The following is a 19970-nucleotide window of genomic DNA, read 5'->3' on the forward strand; positions in this document are numbered from 1 at the left end:
TGATTATGGGACAAAAGGGGAAAGTACAAGATGGAAAGACAGCAGAAATAAACACCATTCCTCCAATGAGGAAAAGGTCTCACCATGAGGCCAGTAAAAGGGCATCAAAGGTTAATAGCCACAGGAAAGTCAGTCAATTTCCCATTTATTTCCACAGCATCTTGACTGCTGCTCTCAATGCACTGGCATTGTTATTGAATGGTGCGACATGCAAATATAAGCATAACATAATTGGAACACAAAAAGATGCCAGGGAGTTGATTGACTAGTTTCCTTTATTTTGAACAATAAGGATTGGTTTTTAGCTAATCAGAGAGCACAAGAGACTACCACACCTATGGGAAGTTCAACTGATTAAGATATACAGTGGTACCTCGGGTTACAGACACTTCAGGTTACAGACTCTGCTAACCCAGAAATAGTATCTCGGGTTAAGAACTTTGCTTCAGGATGAGAACAGAAATCGTGCGGTGGCGGTGCGGCAGCAGGGGGAAGCCCCATTACCTAAAGTGGTACCTCAGGTTAAGAACAGTTTCAGGTTAAGAACGGACCTCCAGAACAAATTAAGTTCTTAAGCCGAGGTACCACTGTAATGGCCCTTCCAGCTGAAACGCCTTCAAACACTCCAGCCAATTTGTCTTGTGCATCTGAGACATGATCTCTTGTAACACAAAGAAAGATCAGTTAAATGTGTGACAGTATGGAAAATGCAGGCTTCCTGAAGTTTTGGCTGCTCAAAGCATTAGTGGGTGTTTTGTTTTGTTTTGTTTTGTTTTGTTTTGTTTTGTTTTGTTTTGTTTTGTTTTGTTTTGCTGTTGTGCTTTAACACCATAAACTTTTGATTTCATATGGTAGATATTAAAAAGCTTAGCTCAAGAGATCTCTACAGGCACAGGATATCACAAATGTAGATGAGACAGGGGAGAACCCTGATTTCCATGAGAGCATTTCCCTCATAATGATAATAATGATTGGCCCCATCTGTTTAGTGCTAATTTAATGGTATTTGTGAGTGGCTAAAGATGGGTTTTAATTAAGTCACGTATTTGTGTCTGTCTGTGTTTTAGTTCCTACAGGGTCCATTTAAAACTAAAATGGGATTTGTGAAGATGTGACTTAAGAGGGCAGCTTGGGTTAAGCAGTTAATTTAGCAACTTGGTACAGTGTTATTTGCTCAATATAGGCAAACAGTCCAGGAAAGGTAATGGTTTCCCTTCCATTCTTAAAGCATTAGCATAATACAGAAAATAAGAACAAGCAGAGGCACAGCTAAGGATTGGTGAATCCGACTGGAGTGTGTTGCACCAAGACAGAAAGCTGTGCAAAATTTGTACCCTCACTCCAGATGTGTAAAATGTAGTAATTTCTAATGTGGCTACTGCTATAAATTGATTTTTTTGGGTGGGGGACTTCCAATTCAGCTCCTTCCAAGGATGCAAAAGACCCCAGATTCACCTCCAAGAACAAGTAAAGTATGAACATAGTAGAACAAGACAGCAATAGCAAAGTTTCCCTTGTCATCCATAAGCAGAAACAGATATAGGTTTTCAAAGGACACCTTGTTGTCAGGCCTGAAATCAGAGTTTGGTTTGGTTGAGCATCTGCTGAGGCATCCCCCGTTTTCTAACAGGAAAATTGCCTGATACCAGCAGAATAATCTGCACTCAAGAGAATCAGTTTTGTCCTCTGCCTCCAGACACCCCTCCCATTAGGAAATAGCAGATATCCCTGAAAGTCTTTGCACGTCTGTAGCAGCCTCTATGGAATGTTAGTTTCCCAAATGAAAATATGCCAGAGATATATATTTGCATTCCTTTTAGACCCAGTAATATGGGGTGCATCCATCAGCATGGAGGCATAATGTTACCACACTACTCTTATTCACAGAGATGTCTGGCTATATGATGCAGCCAACCAGGAAATGGAAGGTTCCCCCCACCAGCGCACCCCTGAAGCCATCTTCTAATTCTTCCTGCATGTTGCACTTGGAAGTTTTTCTCTTGGCTCCAATCAGGGATGGGAGGATCTGACAATTGTGGTTCTCTCATTTTAATTTTTCAAACCTCAAGTTCAGTTTTCCACATTTCTGCAGCAATTGGCCAATTATTTTTAAACAAAAAACGCCTATGACAATTCATCAGTGGATTGGTGCAAATTTCTCATAATAAACACATTTTTGTATGCAGTTTTGAGCAATGTACACATTTTCACAAGCAACTTTCCCTAATGAAATGTATTTTTTTATTTCCACCAGTATATCCGATTTTATTCATTTTTGTAAACACTGTTTAGTTGCAGAACTGCATCACAGAATATAGATAAGTGCTCATTATTAAGGGTGCAAATGTGATTTGCCTTTAAATGTGAACAGAATCAATTCCCCCCCCCCCCCAACCCTAGCCATCCACTAGCACCATCTACCTTTGTGATGCTGGCAGGGAACAGGACTCACAGTGTGGGGGACTACAAGGGGGAAATCCTGCTGGCAGTGGTCCACAAAAATCTGAAGTCAGTTCTGCTGGTTTGTATAGTGTTCCATCAAAAACAACAAACTAATTATATGTTGCTTTTATAAATAGGACCCTAACCAGGAAGCAAGAATAAGTCATGCATAACTTTCCTGTGTTTCTAACTAATAGGTTTAGAATCAGAGTTCAGGTTACAGTCAAAAGTTTCCAAACACGCCCCCCCCCCCCCAAGTTATAGATCCAAATAGATGTGTTTGGGATTGGAGATTTAGAGCCCAACCCAACACTCCCCTGAGTGGCTGTGGCATGATCAGGTTCCACAAAAGAATAGCCAGACAATCCTCCGCAGCCCAGCTTGTGAAACAACTTGTGTTGCTGCTTTCAGTGGCAGCTGGCCTGGAACCAGATGATCTGGCTGGATTTGCAGTTCCTGGCCTGAAGCTGTGGCAACTTTTCTCATCAATCACAACACCATCAGAAGTTCTAGCATAGCCAAGAGAAACTGACATTTGGGGGAAATCAACCACTATTTCTAAAGACAAAATGTTTCTGACCATTTATAATATGGTAGGCAGCACATAAATATCTTCATATGTGGTCTGATAACATTAGCAGACAAATGGACTGATTATAGTGCTGGATAGTCGAAGCTCCTATATTTTATTGTCAACTATTCACTCATATTCAGAGTACTGGCAAACTATTCTTAATAAGCAGTCTGGATAGAATGAAGTACGGTAATAAAAGAAATGCCTAATATCACGCTGGTAAACTATGAATATGGATTCTGACATTATGCCTCTATGACGGACCTGCAACGTTTGTCTTTCTCCGGAACAAACAACTAACACTTGAACAATTTAAAGTCTTTGTATACATCCATGGCCCAGCAAATGCATTTTACAATTTAAGACTGAATCCCAACTAAAATGATTTTAATGAGGCCTAAAAATAGTTAATGCACTAAACTGTTCAATAGAATGACAAAGCACTTACTATCTTTTAATAACTCTACCATTTTCTTAGCAGATGATGCAGAATGATTTATGGCTAATAGACCAATTTAATCATGAAAAATTACAAAAGATGGTTGGATTTATTTGTAACATGGTCAGTTTTTCTCACTTTGGTGTTACAGTTTAATTTTAATATTTGTTACTGGCATTTCTCATTAGCCAGCTAACCTGGATTTGTTATCTAACCAGTGAGAACACAAATTAATGATACATAATCATCATATTTTAGCAATAAAATTTAGACCTCCCTTATTGGATAATGGGGGGGGGGCAAGATGTATATGATCTGCAAGCTGGAGAGTTAGATTTGTTAACATAGAATGCTAGCACACTGGAAACCAGAAATGTCCACATTGTGAGACTAATGCAGTCGCCTGCTACAGGGGCAACAGAGGACGCAGACAAGAACACCACATTCATATTGTATGTATTTATTTACTTGGCTTTTTCAATTTTTCATAGTGACTTTCTGCCATATTTGGCATTCAATAAGCCTTAACAACATTATAAGAACATCAGTATCATAAAACAGATCCTTTTGGTTCTGTTGGCACTCCTTCATATTTGAAGGAGCAGCGGCATATTCTCTAATTTTGAACTATTGGGAAACAAGATGGAGGTATCACTGTACTCTGGGAAACCTCGAGTTTTGCCTTCCCAAACACAGTGCACTGTAGTGAGGTGACTGGTCCCTAGGGCAAGGTAATGCAGGTCCCCCCACCCAAGTATTTTTCCTGCACCTGAAAATCCAAAGCTGTAGCTTTGTCCCTTCCCAAATAATAACCATACATTTCCTATCATTCAGAAATTCCCTGGAGTGTTTTCTGTCCATCCCCTCTGTTGCCCAATCATAACTCTGAACAGCACAGCTAATCACAAATGGCTAGCAGTGCCATTCTTCACCCATGCATGGGGCCGGGGGTAGAGAGAGGAGATGAATTCTAGAAGCGCGAGGGGGGGGTGTCTGTCAGCCTAACCTTCCTCACAGGGTTGATCTCAGTTTGATGCTAAGTAATATAAGTAATGTAAGGGACACGGGTGGCACTGTGGTCTAAACCACTGAGCCTCTTGGGCTTGCCGATCAGAAGGTCGGCGGTTCGAATCCCCACGACGGGGTGAGCTCCTGTTGCACTGTCCCAGCTCCTGCCAACCTAGCAGTTCAGACTCGTAATCTGGTGAACCGGGTTCGCGTCTCCGCTCCTCCACATGCAGCTGCTGGGTGACCTTGGGCCAGTCACACTTCTTTGAAGTCTCTCAGCCCCACTCACCTCACAGAGTGCTTGTTGTGGGGGAGGAAGGGAAAGGAGAATGTTAGCCGCTTTGAGACTCCTTCAGGTAGTGATAAAGCGGGATATCAAATCCAAACTCTCCTCCTCCTCCTCCTCCTCCTCCTCCTTCTTCTTCTGTTCCGGTTTTGCCAGAAGCGGCTTAGTCATGCTGGCCACATGACCCGGAAAATCTGTCTGTGGACAAACGCCGGCTCCCTCAACCTGTAAAGTGAGATGAGCACTGCAACCCCAGAGTTGTCTGTGACTGAACTTAACTGTCAGGGGTCCTTTACCTTTAACGTTTTTTAATGTAAGTAATGGTACTACTACACTGCTAAGAGTCCATGGCATCTTTGCAAGAGGAGGAGAATGGGTAGAAAACCATAACAAATAGGGCCCATACCTGGTGACCTCCGCCCCAGCTGCCCCACCAGAACCAGTGCACGCTAACCACCACTGGTGAAAGACAAGATGGTACACACACACTCCATTCCATGCCTAAACTGGATACATGCCTAAACAGTATTCAATAGTGGAGATGGGATATAGTCATTCACTGCACTCAAATGCAACAAACTACCTTAGAGGGTGCAGCACAGGATATGTGGCACACAGCTCTGTCTGTTCTTCACTCCTTAGTCTTCATCACCTGAGGCATCTCTCTCTCTTTGTGTCATAGTAAGGGAGGTCCAAGCTGATTAGCAACATAAATGACCACTCATTTGGCCTGCACAAAGCATCCATCACCCCTATTGCATAATCTTCCCTCAGGAAGTGCTCAACCGCTCCTTCATTTCAGCTTTTCACCCATTCAAGATAAGAAATGCCAAACAACCCTCATCCATTCCAGGCTCCAAGGGCAAGCAAGGAGAGTGAGGGTGCTAAGCCTTCAAGAAAAACAAAATGTAGTGGTAAGGAAACTTTGCTGACTTTCAATAGTGAGTAATATTCCAATTATTAAGCTGCTTTCAGAAGTATCAGTCATTTTCTGTGGGTGGCACACAGATGCAGAGATGATAACATTACCATGAACTGAAGAGGAAATAGTCCAACTATGCTAGCACTCTGAAATTCACAACAGAACTTCAGAGAATTGTGCCAGCAAACGTGTATCCAAAAACAAGTTTTGGCAAACTGTTCTCCTAGGATGTAATATAGCTTGAAGAGAATATTGTTTGCGTCTGCATCTATCCCCAGAGCAACTATTTAATGCTCTTGCACATTATCTAAAACAAATCTGGAAACTGAACTAAATGTTTGACGTTCTTTCTCCAACAAGAGTATCATACACTCAAGAAATTACACGATACTTCTAGTCCCTCTGAGTATGCAAAATATTATTATGTAGGGGGAGAAATTGATGGCAGTCCAACCAAACAACAGGATTTATATAATATGCTATGCTCTCAAGAGTCCTTCTAATGTCTTCCAAAAACTCTTCAACATGCTAGATTGTTGCCTAGACAAAAACTGCTCCCTTTTACAGACAGTGCAAATGATCCTTTCATAGCACATCTCTATAAACAATATATCTTGCAAATGATAGCCTCCATATTTGAATCACAACATTTAAGAGAACCCAAACTATGTTAAGAAAGCCTCGGCTACAGAGATGCCATCCTTCATTCTCCTTGCAAAGCTCTGCGCACACATACCCATGCCAAGACGAGAAGCGGCTGATGTAGATATAAACACAGAGGCTCCTGGCCAATAGCACAGCTGTTGACTGTAGAAGCATAGCTTTTTGATTCATGCTGTGTGGAGGTGGTCAGATTCTTTATTTGTATAATAAAGTCATCTTCTAAGCATTAAGCTGGAGTGGTGGCTGTAACACATGGCAGTAGAGATTTGGAGCCTCAGCTGCTTTTTCTTCCAGTGCTTCAACAACATTTCACTAACTCATCGTTTCGGCCCTTACAGCATCATGATGGGCTTATTTTCAAAGCTCCAATTGCAATTAATTTGAATCCATAACGTTCTGGCATACCGCAGCCAGCTGAAGAATGCTATTAGGGCTGTGTGCTGGAACCAAATGAATAATTTACTCTCACAGGAAAGCAGAAGCTAACATCTCACCAACATATGCAGTTTGGATGCTACAGAGAGCTCTGCATGTTCCAGTATAACAGTATATTTTAACTTGCAGCCTTCTACATTGACTCATCTGCTGAGGAAACTTTGTATTCTGGTCCAAGTCTCAAAGGATTTGACGCACATTCAGGGAAAAATACTTATTCAGCTCATGTGTACCCAAATCAGCCTTTTGGGCCTCAATGTTGCCCTGAGAGAGAGAAAGAGCTAGAAGACACCTCACTGTGACTGCACATTGTGGAATATTAACAATGGCTAGAAGCTGTATTTCAGGGAACAGTGCCCTCCCACTACTAATCTCCTCACTGAGGAACCCGTTAAATTTCTGAGGAACCCAAGTTCACAGAAACACGTAGCACCAAACCATGGTAATCATAATGCCCTGTTTATATTATTACAATTTTAATACATTGAAAGGTCTCAATCTTGTCCAAGAAAATAAAACAGTTCTAAAATCATCAGCCAGCTCTCAAGGCCTAGTGGCACCAAATATTTCTGTGTATTTAGCAGCTGAAGCAAGCAGTCATTACTATTAGTAGTAGTAACTGATTTTAAACGCCTCAGGTTCAAAGCAGGAAAATATGAATCAAATTATTCAAAACTCATCTGATTTTCAGAAACTTATGAAAGCCCTAAGGATAAATGAATTACGTTGGTTGTCACATTCCACAACCAAGTAAGTCTCAAAGTGCCTTACAACAAAAGTAATATACAATACATACATAGTGAATGCCTCCATCAAAACAATGCTACACACTAAAAGTGTTCACCCACAACAGTCAATTATAAAACAAGAATACCCTACCACACCCAATAAGAAGATAAACACCTAAATAGAACAGTGTTATTGCCCAAATGCCTGGGGAAATACCTGGCTCCCAGTGTGTTTCCAAACACAATTCAAAGTGTTGGTGCTGACTTTTAAAGCCCTAAACGGCCTCTGCCCAGTATACCTGACAGAGTGTCTCCACTCCCATTGTTCATCCCAGACACTGAGGTACTCCCTCGAGGGTCTTCTGGTGGCTCCCTCACTGCGAGAAGAGAAGTTACAGGGAACCAGGAGGGCCTTCTTGGTAGTGGCACCCTCCCTGTAGAACACCCTCCCTTCAGATGTCAAGGAGCTAAAGAATTACATAACTTTTAGAAGACATCTGAAGGCAGCCCTGTATTGGGAAGTTCTTAATATTTGATGTTTTATTATGTTTCGATATATGCTGCAAGCTGCAATTACAGTGGTACCTAGGGTTAAGTACTTAATTTGTTCTGGAGGTCCGTTCTTAACCTGAAACTGTTCTTAACCTGAAGCACCACTTCAGCTAATGGGGCCTCCTGCTGCCGCCGCGCTGCCAGAGCATGATTTCTGTTCTCATCCTGAAGCAAAGTTCTTAACCCGAGGTACTATTTCTGGGTTAGCGGAGTCTGTAACCTGAAGCGTATGTAACCTGAAGCATATGTAACCCGATTCCACATCCCTATCTTAAGTTCTTGTATGTACTAGGCTAACAGTGTAAGGAAGAACCTTTAAATAAATATTATGTATGATGCATAATAATGTCTAACAAAGTAGCAACATTAGACGATTACGCTGTAAGTTTATTGAGACATGGACTACTTATGCACCATTTTAAGCTGTGAGTGCCAGGCACAACTGTTGTGTCAGAGAAATAAAAATTAAAACAAATATACTGTTCATAATAAGTTACTAAGCAACACTGAACAGTCTAGCAGAAATATTTCTCAATGTGTCTGTTCTATTTTGAATCATATTTTGAAAGCTCTCATATTACTGCCTACACTAGGCCAAAGATCAGTTTAATAATACATTTTCTAAAGGCAGCAAAATGTTCTACATATGAAAAATAAAAGGAAATTTTGCATTGTAAAGCTTTCATGTAGATCTTCTTGAATACTAAAAAAGATTTGACATACCACCAACTTTCCTACTGTCAAATTAAAGAAGTGCCTATCATTCAGCATGACAGAAATGTCATAAAGTTGGCTAACAGGTAGAAATTGTTTCAAAATGATGGATTAATTTGCATGCACTGTATATAAATTGACCGTTCCTGCCTGTGTTAACATATCTGAATATATTTAGCAAAATAAAGTATGTATTATGCCACTGGGTTTCTCACAAGCAGTGCTATAATTGAAATATCACATCAAAAGGGAAAGGATTATTTTCTACAACCATGTGTGGGTGGGTGGGTGGGTGGGTGTACGTGTGCATGTATGCTTACGAGACATGTTCTCCATGCTTATGAATATGGACACCTGACTATTAAATACAGAATATTTATTTATTTAAAATATTTTTATCTCGCTTGTCCCTCCACCATAAATGAATGCAAGTATGGGCTACAACTGTATTAATTTGCATAGTGGGTTTCCAACATTCTTAACTGTGCTGTCTATGTTGTCTCGTACATATGCTGCCAAGATGAGAACTAGGAAACACTGTCTCTTGCTACTCACTTTGTACAAGCAACCCAGCCCAGCTCTGCCCACACACTTTAAAGGTGGGCCAAGGAGGCCCTCCCTATCTGCATAAAATCAACACCTTTATCCATGAACCCTAGGGCAACAAGGACATTGCTATACATACTAATTGGTTTGACTGAGCCACCATCCCATCACTTCAGAGTACCTGAAATTGTCTTTTCCCCTTGAGAAAGGACCATAACTCAGTAGAGGAGAATCTGCTTTACATGCCAGAGGTCTCAGGTTCAAACTCAGGCATCTCCAGGAAAGACTGGGATAGACCTCTGCCCCAAATCCTGGAGAGTCACTGCCAGTCAGCGTAGGCAATATTGAACTAGATAGACTAATATTATGACTCAAAATAAGGCAATTGCCTGTGTTCCTAAATCCTTCCTTCCCTCCAAACCACACTGAATCTTCCCATGGTGTGCACTCATCCCCTGAAAGCCTGAAAACTAACTGCAACTAATGATTGAACAACAGCAGCAGCAGCAGCAACAGGGCAAAGAAGATGAAAAAGCCTTCCCTCCTGTAGCCAAGTTAGGAACAGGAACCAAAAATGAATGCTTCTCAGCTCCACTGGGCCCAGCCACCCCTTCCCATTACTGACGAAGCCATATGAGGTATCCATATGATACAGAGAGTGAGAAACAACCCCTGGCCCAAGAAATCTGTGGAAACAATATAACAGGAGAGGCAGGAAAAACATACAAAGTGTTTTGCTACCACATGCAAACATATATTTATTTAAAACAAGCAATTCTAAGGGGTTTTAAAAGGCAACAATTCATGTCAGGACTTATCACCTAAGGCTTTATTCCCTTAATGCAACAAGCAGACATAACTTTTAAAATACAACCATACACAAAACAATTTACTGCTCCTAACAATACAAACCTTGCTAACATTTGATGCGAACACCAGTCAAGTGAAGGGTATCATTTACAAGCATTGGTATTTGTTAGAAAATATTCCCAGAGGCAAGAATGGTTCCATATTTGCATGTAAATATCAACAAGCTTTGAAAGATATGTCGAGGGGGAAATCACAACGCCCTGGCAGTACTGTAGATGGGGAAAAGTGGAAGCCAGTTCTTGCGTGGGAATTGCGGTGCCTGTTCAAACTGCAGCAAGATCAAGACCTTCCTCAGCTCTACTAACAGTACACAGTACTGTACCAAAAACTTTTTCACAAAGAGGTATTATATGCAGTACAATGCCCATACCATCTGCTGTATATTGCAATGACCACAAGAGCTGGTAAGAGCCACTTTTGTGAACATAAAAGCTAGCAAAATTGAAGTTCTCTTAGGAATGCATTTTCAAGATATCAGACATAATGAAACGATACTGAAGTTTTGGTGCTTATATAAGGTGCAAGGTAAGGAAATGTGTTTCATACAAGTGCATTTTAAAAGGTATGTCTAATTGTTTCTCTAAGGGAATCCACTTTCTCTACACCAGTCACAATAACCTTATACACCTCTATAATACCCTTCTCCTTTAGTTGCCCTTCACCCAAATGAAAAAGTTTAAATGCTGTAACCTTTTCACACAGGAGAGTTGTTCCAGCCCCTTGATCATTTTTGCTACCTTTTTCTGAATAATTTCCTGTTCCACAATATCCTTTAGAGGCGAGGCAACCAGAACTGTATACTGTATTCCATGTGTTCACGCCATAGATTTGTATAAAGACACCACAATATTGGCAATTTTATTCTTCAATCCCCTTTTCCAATGATCTCTAGCATGGAACTTATCCTCCTCACAACTGCCAGACACTGGGTCAACATTCCCATCCACCACAACCCCAAGGGCTCACTCAGTTACCACCAGTGCAGATCCCACCACCATACATGATAAATTTCTGGCACAATTCATTCAAGAAAACTTTTATCCAGGCATGCAGTTTGCTAATTTAGAAGGCAAGGTTGTCCTGTTAATTTGGTGAATGAACAGCAGTCAGCAGATGACTTGCCTGCTTCTTGCTACCTGCGCGTTGGAAATGACTTCCTCCATAGTTGAATTTGAAAGATAAAAGAACAGGCATTTTAACAAGCCTAAAACTTCATGGATGTCTTAGGAGTGAGTGCACAGCCTTTGTATATAATATCACATGAATAACTGTAATTTTGTGCACAGACTTACACACATGTAACTTGTACACATTCAGCTTTACACGCTTGGCAATCTCTCTTTCTCTCTCTCTCTCTCTCTCTCTCTCTCTCTCTCACACACACACACACACACATGCAGAGAGAGAGAGAGAGAGAGAGAGAGAGAGAGAGAGCTGGGAATGCCATTCCATCCACAAGGGGCCCTCAAGGTAGCTCACAGTAGCAACAATAAAATCTTAAAATCGAAAACCATTACAATTTAAACCCCCCAAAAACATTTTCTGAACCACAGAACACATAAATCCACTTTTTTCTGCCTTCTGAAAATGAATTGTTAACCTATATTTGGCCTAGTGTAGGCTGTAATGATGAAAGCATGCAAAATATAATTGAAACAGAAAGCTATATAGAGAAAAACTTCTGCTAGCCTGCATTCACAGTCAGAAAAAAATGAGCCAATCAGTGTTATCTTCCCAAACCCTGCTGGAACTTGACAGTCTTGACCTACCTCCAAGAGATCATCTGCAATCTAGCCCTGTAGACTTGACAGGGAGAGAGCAATCCAGAAGCACGGTGTACAATAGATTGTACAATACAATTTTGTTAAGTCCTTAGTCTAAAAGGCACCTTTGTTCCCATTCTAGAAATATGTTTTACATAGTACAGCATACAGACCTAAACCAGGGCACAAAAAAAGAAAAAGAAAAAAGCATTTCTGTGCACACACTGTTTTTCTCATTTTTTCTACAGCCACTAGCACATCAAGGTCCTTTTGTGTTTTGAGATGATTAAAGGAGTTTAGTTGCTCTGAGAAGAGGATTCCTTAGCCTTGTTGCACACTCTTTTTGGATGACGGTCCTGATAATGTGCCCTTTAGTTATGAAGTGAGCTTAAGATACAGTTGTGAAATAGAAAAAAATAATAAATTTCATAATCCCTATGAAAATTTCTGTGCTCTAGAGATCTTCCTCCCTTCTAGGATGCACCAAGTACCCGAGCAGACTCAACACAGTTGGTTCTGTGTTTGGTTCACTTAGCTCACCTGCCCAGGTTTCAGGTAATGCACCCATCACAATCAAATATCTCTGATTCACAATTTGATCACAGGTGAGCTATGTGGGCCAAACATAACCTAGTTGAGTGTGCCTGGGCTCCAGGAACCATGTAATAATAATAATAATAATAATAATAATAATAATAATAATAATAATAATAATAATAAATTTGTACCCCGCCCATCTGGCTGGGTTTCCCCAGCCACTCTGGGCGGCTTCCATAGAAACCAAAAATACAAAAATGCTAATCTCTGTATCATTCCAATTTTAGTATATGTGCTGCCAAAGTGAGCAGTGCTACAACACCAAGGAAGGGTCAGTTTGCTCTCACTCATAGATACGTTTAGGGATTTGTGTGAGGGATTCTACCTGGTGTTGAGCCAGAGAGACAGAACAATGGATCTTGTGCTGCCCACTCCACAGCCCAAAACCTCCCTGCCTGAGCTGTTAGAGGTGGTCTTTATTTATATTATTAATTGATCACTGATCCTCAACAGGGAGGAGACACCACTCAGGTGGGATATCATGAGCTTTGCATACAGAAGGTACCCGATTTAGTTTTATATGTCTCTAATTAAAGGATGGGGCACGGGTGGCGCTGTGGGTTAAACCACAGAGCCTAGGACTTGCCGATCAGAAGGCCGGCGGTTCAAATCCCCGCAACGGGATGAGCTCCTGTTGCTCGGTCCCAGCTCCTGCCAACCTAGCAGTTCAAAAGCACGTCAAAGTGCAAGTAGATAAATAGGTACCGCTCTGGCGGGAAGGTAAACGGCGTTTCCGTGCGCTGCTCTGGTTCACCAGAAGTGGCTTAGTCATGCTGGCCACATGACCCGGAAGCTGTACGCTGGCTCCCTCGGCCAATAAAGCGAGATGAGCACCACAACCCCAGAGTTGGTCACGACTGGACCTAATGGTCAGGGGTCCCTTTACCTTTACCTTTAATTAAAGGATATCAGACAACAGGGCTGGGGATGATCTTTCCCTGGTTGAGAACTAGGAAAGCTGCTGTAGTCAGAAAAGAGAGCACTGGGCAAGAACAACTTGCTTCATATGTATGTGTTTCAATTATGCAGGTGAAATTCATGAACTAAAAGAAAAATGAACCCTCAGGGACATTTCATTATATTCTTATATTTGCAGATTTTGGAAAAGGGCAATCTAAGTATGACAAGCCCCAATAAAAAGCCATTTCAAGTGCAGCCGACTACTGCATATGTGTGCAGATTCAAATGACAGGCAGCAGGTGATGTAGAAAAGTCAACACCTGGCAATTTGCACATGTGCTTTAGGTTGTATGAATTGTTTGTCAAGTCACGGGGCAGTGAGATTTCAGTTCACCGCCTTAAAGCTCAAGATTTTCTGAATTTTCTTATGCTGTAGTTATGAATTTGGCTACACAGTTCCCTCTTTGGTGCAAAGGCTGCTACGTCTGCCTTAATTTTAAATAAAACTATTATTTATTACTTAGATGTCTATCCTGCTTCTTGGTCAAAGTCCATAAAATGGCCTAACCCCACCCCCAAATGATACTATATACCTTGAATGGGAAACCCATAGCCCTACAGAGGTTGTTGAACTACAAGTCCTATCTTCCCTGACCAGTGGCCAGGATGGCTGGGAGTTGCAGTCTAACAATATCTGGAGGACCACAGGTTCCCCATTCCTGCCATATACAATACAACAATTCATTGCTAACAGCCATCAAACCAAACACACTCAAAGCAAAAACCATACAACTTCAGGGCTCAGAAGATGACACTTCAGTCATCACAGTTCAACTCTAGAAGAGTAAGTGCCTTCTGGAAAAAGAACCTGACACCATACAAAAGCTGAATTTGCCAAGCTAGTTTCTTTGTGCAGAGAATTCTATAAATCCATAAAATGGATTACCTATACAAAACTTGCACAAAACCAGATTAAGTCATATGAACTATCCCGTTTATGTCAATCACAAAACAGTTATGGCAGTTCCATCAAATTGAATTCTGCCCCCCTACATATGCTGCAGCCAGGAACCAAAGCCATGTTTGTATTTCTCTCTCTTATTGAAAGCACCAATCTTTTGCTTTCCCACTATTTAAATGTCTCAACTACAACAGCATCATAGCAGGTTGTTATGTACCTACATGTTTCTGATGTAAGATTACTGGCAAAGGCCCAATTAACATACCTCATACGTCCCGGGTCCAGGAGTGTCATCTTTTGCTTCTTTAAAACGTTCCACCTGGGAAACGTATACCGCAACATAGGAAGGTGATTTCAACCTTAAGCTGCTTGTTTCTGGGCTGTATGCCCCTGGTCCTAAAATGAGAATTGAGAATGAGATGAATTAATTTTTATGATTTTTTTGTAGAGGCTTGTTTGCATTTGCGTTGAAGGCAGCTTTCCTGTCAAAACCACAGGTCATGACAGAAAAGTGAGAGATTACCATCAGAATCTCAGAGTTCCATAAAAATGTACCAATAAAATAAATTGCATCATTACCACAGTCTATCATGTTATTAACATAATATCTCCAATGTTTGGTGAATGAAAATATTACTAGTGTCCCAGAATATTTGTTTGTGATTCGAGGACCCGATCCCCGCTTGGGGAATGAAGACACATGGACACAGTATATTAGGTTAATGGGCAAGAAAAGGCCACAACTTTATTGATTACAGCATGTGAGAAGGTATTGGCTTAGGCATTGGACCACAGCAAATTTGACTCCACCCACTCGGAGAGGGGTGAGTCTGATGAGGGGTTAAACACCAGTAGGGGGAGCCTGTTGATGCAATAAGCTCTCCCCTGATGTCACCGAGGGTCGTGCCATGGCCCCCCGCCACACAGGGCATCGGGCAGGATCCACAACCGCCAGTTTCCTTTAACGGAATACCCATAAGTGGATCCTAGGACTCTCCTACACAGGGCATGGCCAGTCTGAGACATGTTTGGGTTTAACAATGCAACAACATCACATGCCTTCAGGAAATTCTTAGGCACTGCTAGAAAAAACCTCTATCCAGGTCAAGTAGTAATTGTGGGATAAGAATAAATTGCTCTTTTATGAGGTAGGTGTTTGTAAAAGTACTTTTCTGAGCAAGGAGCTTTTTCAGTTTTCAAAACTATACAATGGGGATCAAATAATGCAGCAAAGTGCATAATGTGTCAACAGTTAACAATGAAAAAAACGTGCCGTGACTTCAGGAAATTGTGCCTCACCAACTTGTACTTATTAAATGCAAATTCCACCTTTCCTACAAGGAACTCATAGTAGTTTAGCCTCAAAACTCCTCATTGGGGTAAGGCAACAAAATCTCAGCAAAGCACTTTATTTTAAGGACAAGACAAATCAGTCTCTCTCTGGTTCATATGACTTTCATATGAATTCACTCATAAATCTGTTCCATTTCCATACTGATCTCGTTTTTAAAAACTCACACAAATGCTTCACTCAAAAGCACACATATTGAAATGTATTTTATCTCCAAATATGTATTTTGCAACTTTTTGGTCTGAAAACTCAAACATCATGTTCCAATCTGCACATTAGTCCAAGGGAAACAGATGGGGTTAATCTGCATCAGAATCCATAAAGATCAAATTCCTCAAGTATCTCCACTTTAGGTTTATATACAAAATCAGAAAAGTGTCTTGTTTCAGTCCTGGCTATTGTGCCAAGTTAAGCTTGAACAGAAATATTCCCCATCCTTCTACACTTTGCCCTCTATTTGTTGGTGGCTTTGGATGGTTCTTTCATTCATGGAAGGGATATCAGGACCTGCTGCAGCTATAACCAGGATCCCATAGATCCACATGTTGTTTTGTCCTTTGCGGTAAGCAGCTGGAGAAGCAGAGCAGAGTGTTGTCTGAACAAGAAAGGGTTCTAGGGCTCTGAAGTGACTGTGTCTACATCAGGGATCGGGACCTATGGCACTCCAGATGCAGCTTAACTGCAATTCCCATCATCTCTGATTGTTGGCTTTGCTGGTTGGGGCTGATGGGAGTTGGATGCCAACAACGCCTGGAGGGGGAAAGTTCTCCATCCCTGGTCTACAGAGGCTAGTTCTCAGTTCCCTATAAGTCTTCCAGTTCATGCTGAGACTTTGTCTTGGCAACAAGGGTATTCACTGTGTGCAACTGCCAGGAAGTTTTCCTTCCTGGGAATCCCAATTCTGAACCCATTACAAAGGCAGGAAACTCTTGCAGAATATGATAGTTCTCATAGGTAGAATTCTTTGTGGGTGAGCTGTCACCCTACTTCTTAAGCCATCTCATTTCAGGCTCCAGCTGTAACACGGTCCATTTCCTAGATTAAGTACATCGTGGAGGTTCCCTGCACAAAACTTCCTGTTTGAGTTTAGCCCACAGCCAGGACAAACACAAACTATCACAATTCTTGGGCATCCTATACCCCAACCAAGATGGGTTCAAATGTGACATGGAGTTTAAATTAAAAGGGACAGGTGAGGAAGACAAGAAAGCCTAATCTAGCCCTGCCTTGTGCTTTAATATTTTTATAATATAAATCATTTAGATGGTGTAGGATAAAACAAACATTCACATACAGGGCAATCTGATGCCCATCATCTTGTTACATTCCTTAAAAAGAATCTGCTTCTGTACATTTAACTCTGGAAACATTCATTTTGTAACACCATCCTAGGACATAGTTTCCATTATACCTATGCTGCTGCTTATGTGATACAGGTCAAAGACTTGCATTACCAGCTTCTTTTAGCACCAGTTGAGAACTGAATTATGCAAAAGCTATCTGCTATTTATTTACCAAAATGCCACATTTTAATCACAGGTCAACAAAGAATAAAACTTTTTCATTCCACAGCAAGCACCTACAAAAAGCCTGCCTCTGTTGTGATTGCTACGTAATGGGAAAATCAAGAGAAGGTGATTCTTATAATTATATACTTTCTGGCCCTATGCGGGTTCACTCTCTATGAAATGTCAACCAATGCTACAGGGCAAAGGCAGCACAGAACAAGAGCAACGGGTAATTTAAAGTGAAAATCTATGCTGCTGGCCCCTCGGTGGGAACATTTTCAATACAGTCAAGGAAGGCTGGAAAATGATTGCATCACAAAATGGAGCTTTAAAAATCAAACACACGTTTTCTTTGCAGTAGAAGGCACATTTGTGGATCCTGTATCATTCAGTTGCTACCCACTTTACTGCTGGTTCCTGTTATGAGCTTATAAAAAGTGGGTGTTTAAAACTGAGTCCGGAATTGAAGGTGTAAAGGACACAGCACAAATCTGTAACTATGAAAACAAAAGGTGCTGTTCTAAGCTGTTAGGTGTTTCCGCTTATGCCAATAAAGGCCAATAACAACTAATAACAAGCTGTTTCCGTTTGGATTTGATTTTTTTTTTTAAGGAACAGAGAAAAATAGAGAGACTTTTGGCACTGGGGAGATTAATTTATTGTAGTGTGAGCTTCCATAGTCAAGGGCTGACCTCATCAGTTGCAAGAGATATGCACTGAATGGAGAGGAAGGTTATCAGGTCCAGAAGAATCCTGACACCAGTGACATCACAGGGCTTTGCCATATCAGCAGCCATTCACTGTTAAGGCCAGAGGTGTAGATCATACAGCGAGATGGATCTTGGGGGTTCTGGTGTACTATGTGTGCATGGTTAATCTGGTTCATTTTAAGAGGCAGAGTGAGAAGCCATGGAGAAAGAGGCTGAAGATAGAAGAAAAAGAGAGAAACCACATGTCAGGGGTTCAGGGGCAGAGGAACATGGGAGGCAGGAGAGGGAGGACCATTGGGCAGAGTCCGAGGACAGCGAGGAGGAGGAGGAGTGTGGCCCAAGGGACTCCATGAGCTTTTCCAGCGAATCCGGGGATTCCCAGGAGGGGGCGCCTGTAGCCAGGGGAAGAGGAGCCCCAGGGGGGACTCATCAGGGGGAAAGAGCCAACAGGGAATCCCGAAGCAGCAGCTGGAAATCAAAGCCGGCTTCCCCTCCAGAGCGTAGCGAGGGGGGGGGGAGTTCTAGTGTGTCAGGAGAAGCAGCTCCGTTGGCTGGAAAGGAGGAGAGGTCAGAACAAGCCACTCTTCCGGAAGGGGAGGGGAGCAGTGAGAGGAGTGACGTAACCGTCAGGAGAAAGGTTGGAGGCTGGGCGCGTGCGCGAAGTTCAAATGTGCAAGCGCGCGGGGAAACAGAGAGCCCGGGGGAGGAGCCAGGTTCCAAAGCCCGCAGGAGGGAGGGAGAGCCATCAGGAGATTCAGCGTCAGAGGAATCCAGGAGGGGCGGTACTCCAGCGGGCAGAAAGACCCTGCGGAAAAGGAAAGACAGGAGGAGGTGGAGCAAAGCAAGCATCTTAAGCTGGTGTAGGGGAGGTACCGATTCAGAAGGGACTTCTACGGTAACAGACGTACGGCTGCACACCGCTACGGTGGAACTACTAATGGACTCCAATAAAGACCTTTGTATATAAAGAGAAACTGGCGTTGGTCCTTTGTGAGCTGGGACCTGAGGCAGCCGTGACACCACATAATAATGGCTGGGGTGATTCTATGACTAGTGTACTGAGGAGAAATGAAACTGCATGAAAGTGGATGAGAGTAATCTCCCCTTGCAGTTAAAGTCATCTCACTGGGTCCTATGCTTTTCCTTTATATGTCAATCATTCTTGGATAAAGGTGGCATCTTGCCAACAAAAGATCGTGCTCCATAAAATTAGCTAATTTTAATGTGCACAAGTGTCATTGGTCTGATGTGTGTGTTGGGGGGGGGTGCGCCACACACATGAAGCTATTATTGTAATATATAAGAGCCAGTTAACAATAATGGACATTTACAAGGTGATGTTAAAGTGACCTTATTTATTCCACAGCAAGTGTCAAGTGGCTCTTGAGTAATGTAGTCACATGGTATTCTACTCTGAAGTAACAAGGGAGCAATGAGGCAGTCAAGAGGGGTGTTTGTAGTGTGTCTGTGTTGCAATTATCCTCTTGCACTCTGCCTTCAACTCATTTTGATATAAATGACCTTTCAGATTAGGGTCATACACAAGCCAACTAGCCCTAGGGTTTCGAAAACGATGTACACATGTGTGCAGAAAGGCTTCAACATGACGAACATGCAAAACGGTGTAAAAAAAAATACACAAGCCTTTTTCATGAAGTGATTTGTGACACTATAAAAATGCAACTTAAATTAAAAGCTGTGTCCAACAATTGCACTTGTTACCAGTTCCTGTTACCAGCTCCTATGTGGCATGCCAGAACCTGAATACAAAATATATGTGCTTCTCATTGGCTCTAAATGAGACACACATGTTTATATTTAGACTTTCCCCCTGCAAAATAAAGAGAAATATGGGCATAGCTTTTCCCGACTGCTTCTTCCAGTTATTGTCCTGAGGAAATTCTGAGTTACACATCTGCCATTCTGAATTTACATGAGGCAAAGAGGTCTGCAACCAATTTATTATGACATAAGCTTTTGTGAACAGTCTACTCTAGTCTC

At 41.8% G+C, this 19970-nt stretch overlaps 1 protein-coding gene across 1 annotated transcript in view; it reads right to left on the reverse strand.

Annotated features, from left to right (window-relative positions):
* STPG2 (sperm tail PG-rich repeat containing 2) overlaps nucleotides 1–19970 on the reverse strand; it is a 211510-nt gene that overhangs the window by 74296 nt on the left and 117244 nt on the right. The window contains exon 12 of the mRNA XM_083458810.1: nucleotides 14666–14796. Coding sequence (XP_083314936.1) covers nucleotides 14666–14796 — 131 coding nt within the window. The remainder of the gene's footprint in view (nucleotides 1–14665; nucleotides 14797–19970) is intronic.

This window comes from Podarcis liolepis (assembly GCF_965112155.1).
Source record: "Podarcis liolepis genome assembly, chromosome: 9".
Classification (NCBI taxonomy): domain Eukaryota; kingdom Metazoa; phylum Chordata; class Lepidosauria; order Squamata; family Lacertidae; genus Podarcis; species Podarcis liolepis.